General features: G+C 35.6%; 2 protein-coding genes and 1 long non-coding RNA gene across 3 annotated transcripts; all 3 read right to left on the bottom strand.

Annotated features, from left to right (window-relative positions):
- Nucleotides 1–6,496: 6,496 nt before the first annotated feature.
- On the bottom strand, nucleotides 6,497–9,043 carry LOC111808669. Its single transcript, XR_002817107.1, has 2 exons — nucleotides 8,710–9,043; nucleotides 6,497–7,184 (listed from the first exon to the last, which is right to left on the bottom strand). It is a non-coding gene; the product is annotated as an uncharacterized LOC111808669 (long non-coding RNA).
- Nucleotides 9,044–9,278: 235 nt separating this feature from the next.
- LOC111790887 (probable calcium-binding protein CML44) lies at nucleotides 9,279–9,752 on the bottom strand. The gene has a single exon (XM_023672038.1). The coding sequence runs from the start codon at nucleotides 9,750–9,752 to the stop codon at nucleotides 9,279–9,281; it is 474 nt and encodes a 157-aa protein (XP_023527806.1).
- Nucleotides 9,753–10,964: 1,212 nt separating this feature from the next.
- On the bottom strand, nucleotides 10,965–17,917 carry LOC111802306 (UDP-sugar pyrophosphorylase). The gene is made up of 17 exons (XM_023686620.1): nucleotides 17,557–17,917; nucleotides 17,346–17,450; nucleotides 16,689–16,805; nucleotides 15,939–16,079; nucleotides 15,734–15,830; nucleotides 14,996–15,123; nucleotides 14,838–14,909; nucleotides 14,299–14,363; nucleotides 13,875–13,935; nucleotides 13,673–13,790; nucleotides 13,247–13,371; nucleotides 12,790–12,866; nucleotides 12,563–12,668; nucleotides 12,336–12,395; nucleotides 11,971–12,051; nucleotides 11,441–11,680; nucleotides 10,965–11,315 (listed from the first exon to the last, which is right to left on the bottom strand). Exons 1-17 carry the CDS (start codon nucleotides 17,671–17,673, stop codon nucleotides 11,181–11,183), a joined length of 1,845 nt encoding a protein of 614 aa, XP_023542388.1. The 5' UTR covers nucleotides 17,674–17,917; the 3' UTR covers nucleotides 10,965–11,180.
- Between the last annotated feature and the right edge of the window lie 382 nt (nucleotides 17,918–18,299).

Raw genomic sequence — 18,299 nt, 5'->3', positions numbered from 1 at the left:
TGTTAACATATATTGATTTATTACTATATCTAATATTAATTTATTATTTAATAACCCACGAAATAATTTTTACATTTACCCCATTTTATAAAATTATAATTTTTTTTGTTTTTTAATGACCGTGGTAATTTTATTATTTTAATTGTACTATTGAAGTTTAAAATATATATATATAATTATGATTAATTACTAAAGAAAGGAAGTTTGGAGGGGAATGATTAAAACAATATTAAATTATTGAATCTTAAAAATGGAAACAAAAATCTTCAGTCACATCAACTGCAACATACTTTTCTGATGTGGAAAAGTGTTTTTTATTTTATTAATTTAGGAAATATTAATTTGTTGAATTATAAAAAAAATTATGCTTCATGTAAACTAAAAACTTAAAGAATTAAAAGAAAAAGAAAGAAAAATGATTCGAAGAGGGACGGCGTCGGTCCCTTTCTGAGGATTTTATACCCTTTTTCAAGTTGAACGGGAAGTGGCCCTGCTGCTCGGTTTTGCTTGGAGGATGGAAGGTCCTACCATTCCTGTTTAATTTTAGAAAAGCCTAACCGAGGCTACCGAAATCCAGTATTAAAAATTTAGACTATTTGAAATACACAAAATGAATAATTTAAAAAACCCACGTATATCTCCGCCTCGACCACTACATCAGGCTCCACTGACCACGTATATACTAAGAAAGCAACTTGCTGGTAGTTCATAGTTTGTTACTAAGTTTTGGTATTTTATTTTGGGAATTCGTTCTAGAGGCTCTTTCTAGGTTACATTCTAGGTTTACTCATACTACCTAAGCTCCACTTAGGGTATTTCAGTGGAAGCTAGTTCAAGTTCTTGGTTCTTGGTCCCTATCTAAACTTCTAGCCCTCGAAATTTGTTTTGAGTTTTTTTAGTCTCCTAGTTAGTCGTTGTTGCTAGTTCTCGACCTAAATCGTAGTCACTCAAGGCACGACCCTAATACCAATCTCGTAAGATTCATGCATTCTAAGATTTGACTAACTCTCAAGAGTACTGTTGTGGACCTTTGCAACTTATGACAGTTTTATTAAAAGGAAACTACCCGACAAACTTCCTAATAATCCTCACAGAGTACAATCATACAAACAAAACATTATACGTCAATTCTATAGTTATCCAGACGCCCAGACACCCCGGACGCCCATCCCCATAATGAACGATTCTTTGACGGTTGAACACTTTATTTATTTATTTATTTTAATTGCAAATATTAAATTTTTATTTATTTAGTCTGGTTTAATTTTAAAATTCAGTTAAAAATATCACCATTCGGCCCAACCCAAAATAAGCCGAGGGTCCAATGGACCCTCTAACTTGGGCCCAGGCCCATCTTCTATATGAGCTTCAGGAAGCAACAGTGCCGGACGTTATCCAAGCCCAATAAGCCATCAAGAACCGAACCGAACCGAACCGTTACCTGTTTAATTAATTATATATTTTTTTAATAATAATAATCATAATATTTAATGTACTTTTCTCTTTTCGAGTTCAAAATTAACTTCAAAATAAAAATATAACAGTTTATCCGTTAAATCTATTTGAGATTATCCGAAGCTATTTATTTATTTAATAGAAAATTAAAATAACCCAGCCGCTTGTTGACGTCATGTAGTCTGACGTCACCCTCAACATTCGGAATAATTAAAAATTTGAGCAGCTTCAGGACTACGGCGATATTCCCCAACCTTATTTATTTATTCATTTCTTTTTTCTTTTTGGGTTTTTTTTTTTTTTTTTTTTTTTTAATTTTTAAAAAATATATAAAATAAAAACATGCATTTCTTAAATCAGAAATGAATTTAATTGATATAATAATTAATAATAATTTTTACAAGACTAAAAATACTTAATTAATTGAGCATAAGTTATAATTAATAATAACATTAATAAAATGGATAAGAGGAAGTTGGGTCGGGTAGCGGGGCCCACACAAGAATGGTATGGAAAGAACACAACCGACCAAAACAACTTTGTCGTTGCTTTTTCTTATTCTTTTATGTATCGAGTCAAATAAAAGATAAATGGGTCGTATCATTTGATGGTGGATCTGCTGAATCGAGCTGCATTTGAACTAGCCTAGACATATTGCTAACAAATTTAAAAGTCATTCCTATTGACTCGATGGACAGATCAATCATAACCAGAGGATTTGTAACAACTATCCCACGTCGTATTTCAATTTGAAAAGAAACGAACAGGTTTCATAAATCAGCCATTTGAATACAATAGAAAAAAAAAAAAACATAGTAGAATTTCGTAATTATTGTGTTGTTTTGTGATGTTTGTCGGGCATTGGTCTCGTTAGAAGTGTGTAATATGAACGTTTGTCGTACTACCTTCTAATCCTACAAAAAAAAAAAGCTTTTGTGTCTATCTTCTTTTGCACCATTTTTTTTTTATGTTTCATATTGAATAATAAAAAAAATTTAGTTCGTTTATTTCACCATTATTATATAATAATGAACCACCTATTATGTAATTTTTTTTATATATATAAGATAAATAGAGCGATCGTGTAGCTATCGGAATAGTAAAAATAGGTAAAATTCGAGGATTTTGGTTATAAAAAAAATATTAATATTTAGAAAGTATATCACGTAAATGAAAAGGCGTATATTATTTGAGGTCAAAAAAATAGAGTTGGTGGGATAAGCTATTACATACATCTTTTATCTCGAGTCATGTCTTGTTCGTTAAGATTAAAAAAAAAAAAAATGCACAATTTCATTTTTTTTCTTTATATTTCCCTTGTGTTATTTCCTTTCTGACGTGTATTCAGGTTTATTTTATTAGAGATGTGCACGAGCGACGACGAAGAAGGCCTCTGCAAAGTTTTCTATTCATCTTTGTGGAGATAGTAAAGAAGATTACATTATTTAATATAATCTTTATTTAAAAATTAGAAAAAAATCGTAATAAATTAATATATTTCATGTACTATCCGTTTTTAAAAATTTAAATTTTAATATTGTAATGTAGTGTTTAACGGGAAAAAAATGTTCCCTACTCTCCTTCTCGTTCGGGGTGAGTCCTCGCGGGTAAAATAGACATCTTTAATTATCACTAATTAATTTGAGCTACTAACTTTATTTTATAGATGAACGAGAGCATTAACGTCATTTATGTATAGTATTTATATTAAGTGGGGCGGGGATGAAGATGGAGAATATAATCTTGTCTCTAGTTCCATTTATTTAGGAAAAAAATGTTTCCCACTCCCTCTGGTTCGAGTTGGGACCCACAGATAAAGTGAAAATCTCTAGTCTTCACTGATTAATTTGAGGTACTAAATTTATTATAGGAACGAGAGCAAATCAAAATTAAGGAACTTCAAACTTTATAAAATTTAAAATTAGATTAATTAGATTTAAAAATTTTGAGAGGTGAATTAATGAAATAATGGAAAAAGAGGGGTGCGTGACAGCGGATTGTTAAATTAAATTTCTAATCATTATTATATTTAATGGAATCTTTTAATTTAATGACAAATCCATATATCTATTTTCACAATAATTATAGTAATAACATAATTTTAATTCAGAAGGAGTAGGGGTGTCAGGCGCCGGCGAGAAGGTTCTTCTCCGGCGGATCGGCGGAGTCTCTGTTTTCGATTCAATTGAACAACGGCCAATACCAACCGGAATCAGGGAGTTCTTTTATTGAAAAACACGACCAAGAGAATTTCGAAACGACATAGAAATAAGAACAAAACAAGAGTGGATTACACTATATGTTCGTAATATTTGAACAACAAGCCAAGATTATAAAATCCTCTGTTTTATGATAGAGAAAGCAGAGGNAAAACATGAACAATAAGAAGATTATGATAAAAATCCGACATTTTTACTAGTCATGGATAATGGGTTTGGGGCGGCGGCGGTGGGTTTTCGGCGAGCGGCGGAAGAGCGTTTTGAGGAAGTCCTTAATGCAGTGGTACATCATCGTCTTCACTAACTTCCTCTTCTTCGGAATTACAGATTTCCCTTTTCCGACGCCGGCTCTGTACCCGAGAGAATTGGTCGACGTCACCGCCGTCTCTGGGGTCGCCGGGATCAACGGAAGCACAGATTGCGCCTTTCCGTCGGCGACCTGATATGGGATTGCAGGCCTGGTCGACACCACCGCCGTCTCTGGGTTCACCGGAATGAACGGAAGCACAGATTGCGCTTTCCCGTCGGCGACCTGATATGGGATTGCAGGCCTGGTCGACACCACCGCCGTCTCTGGGTTCACCGGAATGAACGGAAGCACAGATTGCGCTTTCCCGTCGGCGACCTGATATGGGATTGCAGGCCTGGTCGACACCACCGCCGTCTCTGGGTTCACCGGAATGAACGGAAGCACAGATTGCGCTTTCCCGTCGGCGACCTGATATGGGATTGCAGGCCTGGTCGACACCACCGCCGTCTCTGGGTTCGCCGGAATGAACGGAAGCACAGATTGCGCTTTTCTGTCGCCGACCTGATACGGGATTGCAGGCTTGGTCAACGTTGAAATTTCTGATTTCGCCGGATCGATTGGAGCAAGGTGGTTGGCATTGACGGAGGGCAGGTAGTGGGCGGTCGGGTTTTGCTCGGGTAGCACCCGATTGTCGTCCGGCGAGACTCTGAATCGCATAGCTTGAGGGTATTTTGGGACTGTTGTTGTAGCTGAGTTTAATTCAAATAAACACTCCCTTTTTATAATGCGTTTTTCGTCGCTGTTCATCATACGTTTTCACACCGCCATATTTATTTTTTTATTTTCTTTTCACTCAATTATGGGTTTTTGTCCCAATAAAAAAATACATTAAAAAAAAAAAAAAAAAAAAAAAAACTTGATATTTACTTATAAACTCATAATTATTTTTCTTAATTAGCTAAGTTGAGAATATTACTTTCATTAATATTGAGTATTAAATAGCTAAATTGATAAAAGGGAACAACCCCTCTTCTTTATAGTCGTGAAGGGCCTCTTTGAAAAGTCAGAACGGAGGTGAAAGGACGAACGCCTAACAAAAGGCCTATATATGATATAATAAGAAATAAAGTATGAAAATGATATTGTGTATATAACGATTAAGAATACTGGACCATTAGATATCGAATCCATACTCTAAATCTTTCATTTAAGAATTTTAATTAAAACACATAAAAGACCGAACAAAATCTATCTACGAAGCTTCCAGCAGCTTTCCACTGTTTTTCAGACTCTTAATTTTTTTTTTTTTCTGAATAGAAAACAAATAATAAGTAGAAATAATGGAAATGTAATGCACATTTTGCATAAATTTGAATTGCATTTCTATTTCTAACATACCCAAAATCCTTTTGCGGTGGAAAATATTGTTGGTGGCTTCCTCGAAGCTTCTAAGTAATTTTGAATCTCCTCATATTTTATGGTATAATTACATTTCTACTTAAATCTTAATATTCTATTTGGATTTTTTTCTTCTCCTTTTTAATAATTTAATAATTACATCATTAAATGTGAATGATAATAGGATTGCAATGCATTGACATAGAGCACACGTATTACTTGATTATAAACCTATAATCATCATTCACTAAATTAGCCGATGTGAAACTTTCATCCAACAAAGATAAAACTTTGATAATTTACGAGAAGTTGAAAGAGAAACGATATTTTTATTTTTCATACATGACCATAAAAAAATGAAGACATAGATAAATTACTTAATAACCCACAATAATTTTTACCACAAACTATATTAGAAATTTTATTAAATTGTATGAATAAAACCCAACCTTTTATTAAATTATAATACTTTTTTTTTTTGTTTTTAATGGTCGTGGTAATTTTATTATTTTATTTTTATGGTTGGAAGTGAAAAAATTATGATTATGATTAATTAATAAATGAAGCAAGTTTGGAGGGCAATGATTAAACAATATTAAATTATTGAATTTTAAAAAATAGAAACAAAAATCTTCAGCCACTATTAATATTAATTAATATTATTATTGTTATTGTTATTGAATATTATTCTCATCAAGCTATTTAGGAANAAAAAAAAAAAAAAAAAAAAAAAAAAAAAAAAAAAAAAAAAAAAAAAAAAAAAAAAAAAAAAAAAAACATAAAATGGAAAATGACATCATCTGCATTTGTCTCAAGGATTTTAATACCCTTTTGCAAGTTGAAAAGTAAGTGGCCTGCTGGTCGGTTTTGGATTGGAAGGTTCCATTCTTTTTTTTTCTAAATAGTTTAGGGTCTTTTAGTAGACGAACACGACTCTCCACAATTGTATGATATTTGTCCACTTTGAGTACAAGCTCTCATGGTTGGACTTCCCCAGAAGGCCTCAACCTAATGGAAAGAGTATTCTTTGTTTATAAACTCATGACCATTCCCTAAATTAACCGATGTGGGACACTTTCATCCAACAAAAACTAGTTCAAATTCTTGATTCTTGATCCTATCGACCAACTCTAAGGTACAACTGTGGATCTCTGTCGCCTCGTGACAAGTTCACTAAAGAAAAGCTAACTTGCAAACTTCATAAATAGCCCCACATTATACAATCATATATCATAAGTCTGTTCTATATTTATTCAGACCCCTGACAATCGAGTCAGGTTTACGATTAAGATTAGTTGGCGAATCTCTAATCATCCCCATATAACCGCTACAATCACATACATATACAATAGAAACATACATAGGCGACCTAAACATGGATACCTAGTCATAATTTCATATTCATACCGGTCATAGTTTAGTTCATACTTTTCTTAGAAAACATACATAATAATGTTCAACATATATCGTCTTAGCTCATCCCATGCCCAAATCGTGATAATAAGTTTCTTATAACATTATCATACTAAATAATGTTCAACATATATCAACGCTCTAACAATTTATTTCTCGGAAAACATGCATCATATAACTTCGACATGCTTTTTCATGGATCAGATCAACTTAGTTTAGGCTCAAATTTCTATTACATGCTTATATCATGCTTTCATACAAACTACGAACCAAACTAAATCCAAAGTTCTGAGTGGGGAGTAACTAGGAGAGGAAAGTGAAGCAGCAATTCTCAAATCATTGCCTGATAGTTCTAGCAATGTGAAATCGGTCTTCAAATATGGAAGCGATGCACTCAACAACGACACTGTTATTACAGCTTTGAGATGCAAGCAGTTAAGAGTTGAAATCTGAAACAAAGGGAAATGGAGATGCTGAATCCTCGTTTACAAAAGAAAAGGGTATAATCCAAGAAAAGGGAAATGGAGATGCTGAATCCTCGTTTACAGAAGGAAAGGGTATAATCCAAGAAAAGGGAAGTTCGTAAAGGGGCAATGTTTTCAGAAGGAAACAAATGTTGTAAGGTGCTTCATTTGCCAAAATGAAGGGCACTTCAAGAGAAACTGCCCATAGAGAACAAAAATTCCCTACAAAAGAGAATTAAGAACAACAAAGGAACATGGGAAAGGAGATGTCTCTATTAGGGAGGATGGAATCGAGTTACCTTTCATATGGGGAGAAAGCTACTGAGCAGGATACTGGAAAGAGGGAAGACTTCGGTCTTGGACTCGGTGTACCCTTTCATATGACATCCTCTAAAGACATTTCATGGGATGGTGGATAAGTGTTCGTGGGAGACAATCATGAGTGTAAAGTGATTGGAACAGACTCAGTGGTATTTAGAACTCCAAGACAATAGAGACATACTACGTAACAGCCCAAACCCACCGCTAGCAAATATTGTCCGTTTTGGCTCATTACGTATCGCCGTCAGTCTCATGATTTTAAAACGTGTCTACTAGGGAGAGGTTTCCAAATTCTGGCGATGAATGCTTCGTCCTCTCTCCAACCAATGTAGATGTTAGACATGTTCCAAGGTTAAGAAGAAATTAGATTTTAATGGGAATGCTTGATGGTCAAGGTTGTTCCTTCTCTGGCAGTAAAGGAAGTTTCAAACTAGATAAGGGAGGGAGGACTCCGTTCAATGGAAAAAATAAGAATGGGTGTACCATCATTAAGAACATTTCTTTTCCAGCACACTATTGTGTTGCACAAAAGAATGAAGTTAATGAAATAGATTTTTGGCATAGAAGACTCTCACATCAGTGAAAAAGGTCTACAAGAACTTGAGAAACAGGGGTTGGTTAAGTCTTAAGGCTCTAGGAGCCTTAATTTCTGTGAACATTGTGTCTTTGGACAGTCTAAAGGCTCAAATTCTCAAATTTGTGTCCAGCAAAGGTACCTTCATGGAGAGGTTCAAGTTACTTTCGTTCTTTAATTGATTACTACTCTAGGCAGGTCTAGACATTCAAGCTTAAGACTAAAAATCAAACAATCAAGAAATTTAGAACCTGGAAGATTAATTCTTAAGGACCGAAAGGAATTAGAAATTTTGGGGCATCAGTTTAAATAGACTTAGTGTTGAAAATGGCTCTCGACTACTGATAGTTGAAAATGAGAGCGGTAGCCGCAGCATATTCTACCGATTAGGCATAGTTGCGGCTACATCTTAGATGCATTTTGAATGTTTTTCAACTTCGGTGGGTTTTTGTCTTGATCTTAAACCCTAAACAAGATATTAACATCCAAAAGATTAATAGCAACTTGAAGGACTAAACGAATCCGTTCAAGACTAAGCACAAAACAGTTTCAAATGCAAAAAACAGAAAATCTACGAATTAGATTAGGGTTCGATTGGATTTAGAGTAACTTTACCCAAGAAATCCTCGCGAAATAGTGTTGTTCGACCTCGAATAGGCTCCAATCCGTAGATCAAAGGTCCAAACGTCGTGGATATTGTTTTGTCGGAACAATACCTCGCCGGAAATGCAAAAGAGAAGCGGATTGGTCAGATCTGGAAGGCAGCAAACGAGGTGGATGACGCGATAGTTGTTGCTCGAAGGGCGGCTGGGAGCGACGGCGCACAAACTGACAACGAGGGAGAAGGGAGACGGCGACGACTGGGCATTGACCGAAGAAGAAGAAGAAGAATCGTGTGGCGCGAGCGTGGAGCTTACGGTTTTCTTATCCTCATTTTATCCCAACAACACCATTTCCAAACTCTCAACTCCAAATTCAAACTCAAATTTCTCTCAAATTAAACTCTAATTTGAGTTTGATTAAGTTAAATTAATTCCATAATCAAATAATTAGCAATTTCAGATCGAATTATACTTTGAAATTGAATACGTTAGTCATTACTTATAACTGCGGGACGTTATCATTGAGGAGAAATGCTGAGTGAATCAAGTAGGTGGAAGTTGCACTAAAAATTTCAAAGTGAATCAAGAACTTGTCAACGACATCATGTTCTTAAACTCCTCGAAATCGAGCATCCCATCCAAATTGGTATCATAAGCTCGGATCATACTTTTACAATCAATGTTTACATCCCAAAGCTCTAGTCTTGACAACACAAGTTGGAGCTCCTCACAAGAAATGAACCCATCATCATTCATATCGAACACTTTAAACGCCATATATACAATGTCGATATCTTCCTCTCTTGCGTTGACATGGCTCACACCTCCCTTGCACTCGCCTTTGTTTTGCTTCGATATCGATTCATAAAAGAACAAGAACTCGTTGAAGTCGAGGCTTGGTTTCTCTAGAAATGAGTGCAAGTCCTCCATGGTTAGCTCGACGCCGATCTTGTCGAGGAGCCAGTTGAGGTCGTGTAGACAAATGAGGCCATCGCGGTTCATGTCGAGCTTGTTGAAGATGCGGAGCAAGTCGTTAATGGTAATAATAGGAGACATGTTTTATGGTTGTTTGGGTTAGAACAGCAGATTTTATAGAGAAGTTTGAAATAAAACCAAGGGAGGAAATGGAAGGGCGTTGGCGCCAGGAAATTCTTAACTCTATTGGGAGTGAATGGACAGAATATTGGAAATTTTGGTTATGGCCTTGAACAACCTGCATTTGGTGCCTACCAAGAAGTTGCCATTTTCATTCTCACAATTGAACTACTTTTCACCCTATCAAAGCTTTTTTATCTCCATGAGCACTTCTGAAACCAACGTCTTCCCAGAAGTTTCCTAAAGTCAATGGAGTATATTTGTCCGTTATAGAGGAGTTTCCACATTCTTATAAAAAATGTTTCGTTCTCCTCTCCAATCGATGTGTGATCTCATAATCCACCCCCCGAAGCTCATCGTTCTCACTGGCACTCGTTCCCCTCTCCAACCGATGTGAGATCTCACAATCCACCCTCCTTCAGGAGGACTCGTTCCCCTCTCCAACCGATGTGAGATCTCACAATCCACCCTCCTTCAGGGCCCAGCATCCTCACTGGTACTTGTTCCTCTCCAATCAATGTGGGATCTCACAATCCACCCTCTTCAAGGCTCAATATTTTCGCTAGCACCTCCTTCAGGGCCCAACATCCTCACTGGTACTTGTTCCTCTCCTCTCCTCTCCAATCAATGTGGGATCTCACAATCCACCATCCACCCTCTTCAAGGCTCAATATTTTCGCTAGCACACCACTCGATGTCTAGCTCTGATACCATTTGTAACAGTCTAAGCCTATCGCTAGTAGATATTGTCCTCTTTGAGCTTTTCCTTTCAAATTTCCCCTCGAGGTGTTCTGTCAGTGGCTTCCGATGGTATTCACGTTTGGCATATACCTGCTCTAACCGAGATTTTTGGAAATGATTCTATACTACAATTCGGCAGAGGAACTTTGGAGCACCCTTGTGGTAATGCACCAGGTGCCGTAGCTAACCTAATAGCTCTAGAAGCATGTGTACAAGCTCGTAATGAGGAACGTGATCTTTAGAGAGAGGTTTCCACACCCTTATAAAAAATGTTTTGTTTACCTCTCCAACCGATGTGGGATCTCACGCATAATATGGTGGAAATTCTCAGGGTGGCTAGGAGAATGAGTGCAGGTCAAATTGGAAAAAATGGACCTGTTTTTTTGAGGAGACGCACCACTTTCTAGAAATGAAAGGTCTAAGGCAAGGAGAAGCATCATAGGAATTTCATTCTCCATCTCAAAATATTATTGCACAACAAAATCATTCAAGGTGAACTTGGAATACATATTTATTATAGAACAAAAATGTTACAAATTTTATTTTCCTAGGGGAAGGAAAAAACTTATTTTGCAGAGAAAAATGGTTCAACAAACCGCATGAATTCATCAACTTCACCTTCAAAGCATTTCCAGCTGAAGTTGAGGGCTAATTTCTTTCTTCCTGCTCGATTTTGTTGATTCTGAACCCTCTTATTCTTATTTCCTCTGGCACTGAAGTGTCTTTATAATCCACGGGTTCAAGAGCCCAACCCTTGTTTTGCACTGAACCACTCACTTTTACCTGCCAAAACGAGTACCCAATGGCTCATGTTTTAAGATTGTAGGCGCCAGAGAAAAATTCTATACTTAGGATGAATTCGTGATGACTTAAAACGTCGAATTTAATAACGATTGAAGTCGGCATACCTCAGCATCTTCAACTGCATTCACAATAAGAGTTCCATCCAAGGAGAGGTCTTGAAGATAAACATTACGCCCCTTGATGACCATAGTGGAACGCTGAGAAATGGAGCATTTTCCACTAACTTTGCTTTTTATATCTGAAAAGGTCAATGCCCATTTCGGTTTCCATGTGATGCGAGGCCAGACTTCAACCTCTTGTGCATTGAACGCCTGTTTGACTGGATCGGCTACTTGAACTCCGGCCTGGTAAGATGGAATAGAAAGCTTAAAATCTACCAAGGAGCAAGTTACATGCATTATCTTTCTTTATAGCTACCAACGATAACTAATTGCTTATGTGACATCAGTTGAAACATTTTCATGCACGAATGTGAGTTTTTATTAGAGAGTGAGAAGAGATATGTAAAACACAGCAGACAAATGGACTTCGTTTTTATTAGGACTCAAAAGCTTATTACTTTTGAAAAAAAAAAAAAAAGATTCCTACTCTTCAGAGTTCCTCATTTTGGATAGAGAGAGTTATCGTATGATACCTTTCTGAGAACAAGAGAATTTGCACGATATATGGCCATCTCGCCCGAAGTGGCACTGTGATATGGGTTTCCCTTCGGTACCTAAACAAAATAAAGTCCATAATTCTGAGTGGTAAGAAAACCAAACACGAAAAATATATCAAGATATTCAAAGTTCAAAATCATAGGGGGGAAATAATCTGGACTTGAAGAGAAGATATAGATAATAATGACACAAATTCGGGGTAGAATATCTTGAGATTGCAAAATCAAGAAGAAAAATGAGAGGGGGAAACACATCTAGAGCTGTTATAAATGTTTTAACGATATCTAAAATTTTAGAACAATTTGTTTGATGTAAATTAGACTATGAGTTTCAATTTTACCTTAGCAGCATCTTCGGGGTTATTCTTCACCGGTGCATAAGCAAGCCAGGTATCCATCACCTGAAAAAGAGTAACATAGAAAGTTTAGATACAAAAATAAGAATTTAATGAGAATTATAAGACAGTTCTACCAGACTCAAAAAAATAAAAATAAAAGAATCAGATAGTTGCTTTTTAGCTTTTTCGAAAATCGGCATAACTTCCCAGCCTAGGAGAAGAAAAGTTACCGTAAATCCAACCCTAGCTGAGGGAGGTAATGTTTTCGGATAATCTTGCATCATACATTCCAATCGGGTTGAAGACTTGAAAGAAGTCTTGCTAGCATCTTTATATCTGCAAAATTGTTGAAGATAAGGAATTTCTTAGAAGCTACCATGGTGTTCAGTTTTCAGTTTCACACCAAAAGAAATACAAACTATATCAGAACTCCTAAAAATAAGGGCAAGAAAAATACTTGGGATTGACAAACTCCTTTATAGCACCTCCTGTTTTGCTCAGCTCGTCAATATAGGGCCCAAGTTCTAAAATTAGCTGCAAAAAATATTTTGAAGTGCAAATCACGCATAAGACCAGAGAATAAACCAATCCACCATATAACAAAAGAACATAAAATCCACAGAACAACGATCTCCTCGCATTTCTAATCATGTGACAGACATGTTGAAAGCATTTTTGATAGTACTAAGAGTCAAAGCAGTTGAGAGAGAAGTACAAATCCAGGAAAAGTCAACAAGTTACCTGTCTCTCCCAACTCCCAGCCCACCACCCAATGACTACTTCGCCCCTTACATTTACCCATGTACTTTCTAGATTCCCACCAACTAAGTTATTTACAATAACTGTTCATATTTACACCTCACTACTTACATGTTAAGGGAAGAAGAAATGCTGGGTATTTGAGAGAAAATTACTTGGTTTATATTTCCTGGAAAAGGAGAGAAGCCAGTCTCATTGTTGACATCGCCATCAGGAAATCCAGTTGCTCTAAGCAGTGGGTCAAGCTGATTATATTCCACATTGATTACCATAGACCTCCCTGATAAAGAACAAAAATACAGCTTCATATAGGATTTTTTTGAAGTCAAGGCCGTAAAAGTTGAGATTCCTCGCTATCTCATAGTTACACTAACAGCAGCTTAAAACTGTGATTATCCACATTAGACAAAAATTTACAGATTTAAGGTCCACCAGTAAGTAAGAGAAAAATATCGGCATGGATTCCTATTTTTACATGTAGCCTGACATTAAACAATAAATATTTTAAAATATGCAGAGGAATAGTAGTTTCCTATTTCTAAGCATGAGGAATTGAAATTAATTAGGCTTGTTGGTAGTACCATCAGCATGAGTAAGACGAGTAATTCCACCAATGGCTTCTTTTGCTTTGCGTGGAACAGCAAGAGAATTAACATGGTAATCTCTTGTAGCACTAACACCCAAAGAAGCTGGAATTGCCTGCATGATGCAAGTAAAAGGGAATGAATTATAATAGGTACAAGTTGAAAGATATCCAAAAGACTTGGATGGTCAAGGAAAAACCTTGAATAGAAGCCCATTTGTATCTTGGAAAAAGAGAACCCATCTTAAACCAGCATCGAGCCTAAGGAAATCAATCCAGCAATAAAACAATGCAATGTACAAGAAGGGTTAATAAAAGAAAATGTCATCCAACATGAATCAATCCTAAAAGAAAATACTTCATCAACTGTTAACGTAAGAAACATAACATAATTCGTGTTACAGAACTTGATGCCCTAATAGGCTCAAATTCAAAAACAAAATTCTTCACAATATAAAGCATACCAATCAGTCCAAAGTTTTTCTTTTTAATTGGAACCCATCAGCCTAAATGATTCTAGCTTAATGACACATGAAATGACCATTAATAATACTAAGAACAAAGGTCCAAAGTACAGTTGAGTGCAAGGTCATGAGAAGTATAAGTTAAGACCATGTGACTTACCAATTTTTGAGAAGGCCACTAGAGTAGAGAAGTGCATGAACATCCCCATGGCCATGAGGCTTGGTCTATGAAATGAGAAAGGTTTAAGAGTGAACATATATTATATTATTCATAATAAAAAGGCTCGATGCGTAAGTAAAATGGCAATAAAACATTGTCCGTATGAGTGTAGCTTTTCTATGTTGAGTATTTACCCCACGATATAATTAAAACCTAAATGTTCCGACCCAAATTAAAAAGTCATCAAATATTATCATAAGGCACCTCACATCTTATCTCACCCCTAATAAAAAAGAAAGAGAGAGAGAAAAAAACTCACTTGACAAAGTATTATTATAAGATACTTTAAAGTTTAGATATCATGTCACCATTTCATTCTTCAATTTCAACAACAATATTGCGAAGGGAGTTGGTTGAGAATTTTAAAACATTGGGGATAAAATTGGAAAAACAGTATATACTTCAAGGATGAAATGATATATTTAGCATAAGCCCCCTAGACGGAAAAGAGAGGCAAGGAAGAGAAAGAGCACGCATACCTGAATCCTATACTTGTTATGTGGATCAACGGCAAGCCTGGCATCATTATCATCCAAACAGGCAACTTTTTCCTAAGATAAAAAAAATAGTTCAGAGTTTTAGAACTGTTATTTTAGAACTGAAATAAACTACTCTAATGAACCATACAAAATCTTACCTGTTTTAAAAGTTTAACTTGTGTGGGTTTCATTCCAAAATAAGAATTTGATTCCAACAGCTCTAATGTACGTGTATGAGTATCATCTGATGTCATTATAACAAAAGGAATCTCTGCTTGACTTCCACCTACAAAGTTAAAAAGAAAAAAGTCACTTCCCATGCACGAAAAAAATGCCAACTGGCTGCTTCAGTGAGACAACAAATTTATGGTAAATCTATCAAAGCTGCAATATTCTGAATTCTGACAAGCTTCCTAAACCCAATTAACTAAAGAGACTAAAATTGACAAGGCATATGAATATCCCTAGTCCAGGGTTCAAACAGAAAACATACCCAAGCTTTCTAAACGTTCAGTTCCAAGTAGCAAGAACCACCATCCAAGTCAAAATGACAATACAGTCCTAAAAAATATATTGATTTGTGCTTAAGATCCAGAGTGTCTTGTTTTTCCATTAATTAATATAATTGCTCTATTTTAGGGGCCACTTTCCAGTTATGCTTGAGCCACAGCATCAAGCTCAATATGGATGGCCGCTGTTCAGAAATGAGGTTGGGATCTGAGAACAGGACTCGATAACGTTATCATCCTATTCATAATGCCTTTCAAATATGTTAACACGTTGCATGTGATAAGTTCCCCGGGGACTGAAGACTTAAGAATCTGTTCATAAACAAAAAAATTTCAAGATAAAACTTTACCAATATCGATATGGCCCATATATTACTAAGGACAAACCTGCAAGTTTATTGCTAGCTTCTTGAAGAGCCAAAACGTATTCAATGTAACTCTGTAAGAAACATGTTCCTGTAGTAGTTTCTGCTGGAAGAGCCACCTGAAAGATGAGTGTAATTGTTAAAAATATTATAACAATGGAAATATGAAAAAATATATGTTACAAATTGTTAGCTGTAACACTTCCAAGTGCGGTTAGATGAATCACCTTAATTCCATTATATCCTAGCCGCTCCCCAAGCCCACCAGCAACAAGAACGAATGCAGCCTTCCGGACTTCCTTTACACCTCTTTCCTCAAAGCTGATAAAGCTATCATCACCGAAAGTCAAAACTTCACCAGTAGGAACCTACAGAGCCGTCACCCAGGGATCAACCAAAATTAAATTTCATCGACTACAGTACAATACGAAACACATCACTTGAAGGATGATGAAAGTTGAGGATATCTTGCCATAAGAAAGAAAAAATTACTATACAGTAACTTAAGATTCTGCACTTCAGTTACTATTAAGTAATTGATCTTTTTATACGTAAACTAACTTCACGATGAAGAACATTATATATAAAGTGTTTCCTAGTGTTCAATAAATCATTTAAATGCACACCTCAAAGTGATCTATATTCTTTATGATACTGTTCGAATGCTAGCAAGTATCATGGGGGAATTTTTTTATAGTTCTCTGACTTTTGTGGGCTCTGGTCTTGTTCATTTCATTTTTTCAGTGAAATTAGTTTCTCAACCCAGAAAAAGCGTACAATAGATAGAGATTCTATTGTTGCAGTACAATTTAAATCTTAATATCCATCTCCCATCACCTCCTAATAAAAATAAGAAAATTTTCCGGCTAAACCAACAACTACCACAATGTGCTAATTACATAACATCCATTACCAAATTGCAGCAGTATGGAGAGACCATTTTTCAACATCGGTACGAGCTAGAGTTTTTTACTTACGGAGGGAATGAAGCCATCAAATGGGTTCTTTCCTGCTTTAGAGTCCGCTAAGAGTCCTCTGGCAGTCTGGATATAGGAGGCCAAACCCCCAGGATAGCTAGAATTAAGCCGAGCAACCTGCAATGGAATTTCCAATTAAATGGCATACTGGGCTGTCTTTTATCATACCACCGAAGAAGCAGTAGCACAAAGATGAGAAAATAAAAGCAAATTTTGAAACACAGACGTAATTTGCAAAAAGTAAATTTCAAAGAAATTGAATACATCTTTCAGGTTAAAAAGCTCGAGAATCTCATTATTTACACTTCAATTACTTCCTTTAGCAAATCAACAATGATTTGTTTCCTTCACCCAAAAGCAACGAGAAATTTCTGTTCATATTCACTGTTTCTCGTTTTCCTTTTTCTGAAGAATTCACGGCTGGATCAATATAACATTTTATCCAAACCCAACTAGAAACAAGCTTTTCAGATCTTAATAAACAGTTCACTCAGATTAAGAAGCATTGTCCATCAATCCAAATAAAATTCCACAACCATACATCAGGTTTTCATAAATAAAGCAATTAATCAGAGAGAAAGAAAGAACCAATTGCCCCCAAAACACGACAAGTTATAAAGAAGAAGAAAATCAAAAGTAAAAAAAAAAAAAAAAGACCTGGTCGAAGAAAGCCTTCTTTTCGTTATCATCAACGCCAGGCTCGGGCCAGTGCTCAAAAAGATGAGTCTGTCCCATTTCCAACAATATCTTCACCAAATCAACCTATATTCCATCACCACCAAACAAAATTACACCAAAATCCAAACCACTCATTACAATAACAAAATCCAACATCAACACAAAAAAAAAAAAAAACGTCATATTATACCTGTTCAGCCGACAGAAGGTGAAGATTCTTCTTCAGATTCGGAACAGAGGAAGCGAAATCGGCATTGATACCAAGCTGAGAAAGCTTCAGAGCAGTGGAATCGACAGAGGATGCCATCGGTACACCCCGATGAACAGAGATTGGAGGGTGAGAATTGAGATTGAAGCGATTTGAATCAAGCAGAATGAGGAGAGAATTGAAGAGATATGGTAGCGAATTACATAAATAGAAAAGAAACAGAACAGATGGTAAGGCTTTGTGGATCTGGAAATTCTGCTCCGGTCGCGGTGAGCGGACGCTACGCTACTTTTCGGTTGTCAATCGGTCAGTTGTTTAATGGGTCCCCGGCTTGGATCCTCGCTGGCAACGTCAAAATAATTAATAAATAATTTGTGTTTTTTTTTAAATATATTTATTTTAGTAATATTTTCATTTTTCAGTGATAAAAAGTTAAAAAGGAAAAAATAAATTATTCGATAAAAGTTGAAACTGACAGTACCTTTTTTTTCTATTTAAAAAATAAAAATATATAAAGTTAAAAGCGAAATCCTTTGTAGATGCCGGAATATTCTTTTTACCGTTTTTTCATTTTTTATTTTTACCTCCGGTAAATTAATAAAAATATTTCTAACTTCCAACCTTATTTCAAAAATATTTTTGTAAATAACTAAAATTATTAATATTTTATTTTTAAAATATTTAAAATATTCTAAAACTCCTTGAATTTTTTAATTTAGGTTTAT

Source organism: Cucurbita pepo, chromosome LG01 (assembly GCF_002806865.2).
Source record: "Cucurbita pepo subsp. pepo cultivar mu-cu-16 chromosome LG01, ASM280686v2, whole genome shotgun sequence".
Taxonomy (NCBI): Eukaryota; Viridiplantae; Streptophyta; class Magnoliopsida; order Cucurbitales; family Cucurbitaceae; genus Cucurbita; species Cucurbita pepo.
The sequence above is the reverse complement of the archived record's forward strand: the minus strand, read 5'-3'. Positions and strand labels throughout refer to the sequence as shown.

Excerpts from the sequence above, each read along its gene's own strand:
- LOC111790887 (XM_023672038.1), bottom strand. The coding sequence starts at position 9,752 with ATGTCTCCTATTATTACCATTAACGACTTGCTCCGCATCTTCAACAAG.
- LOC111802306 (XM_023686620.1), bottom strand. The coding sequence starts at position 17,673 with ATGGCATCCTCTGTCGATTCCACTGCTCTGAAGCTTTCTCAGCTTGGT. Across the intron at positions 14,364-14,837 it reads ATAACAAGTATAGGATTCAG|ACCAAGCCTCATGGCCATGG; the intron begins GTATGCGTGCTC and ends CTCATTTCATAG. Across the intron at positions 13,936-14,298 it reads AGTGGCCTTCTCAAAAATTG|GCTCGATGCTGGTTTAAGAT; the intron begins GTAAGTCACATG and ends TGATTTCCTTAG.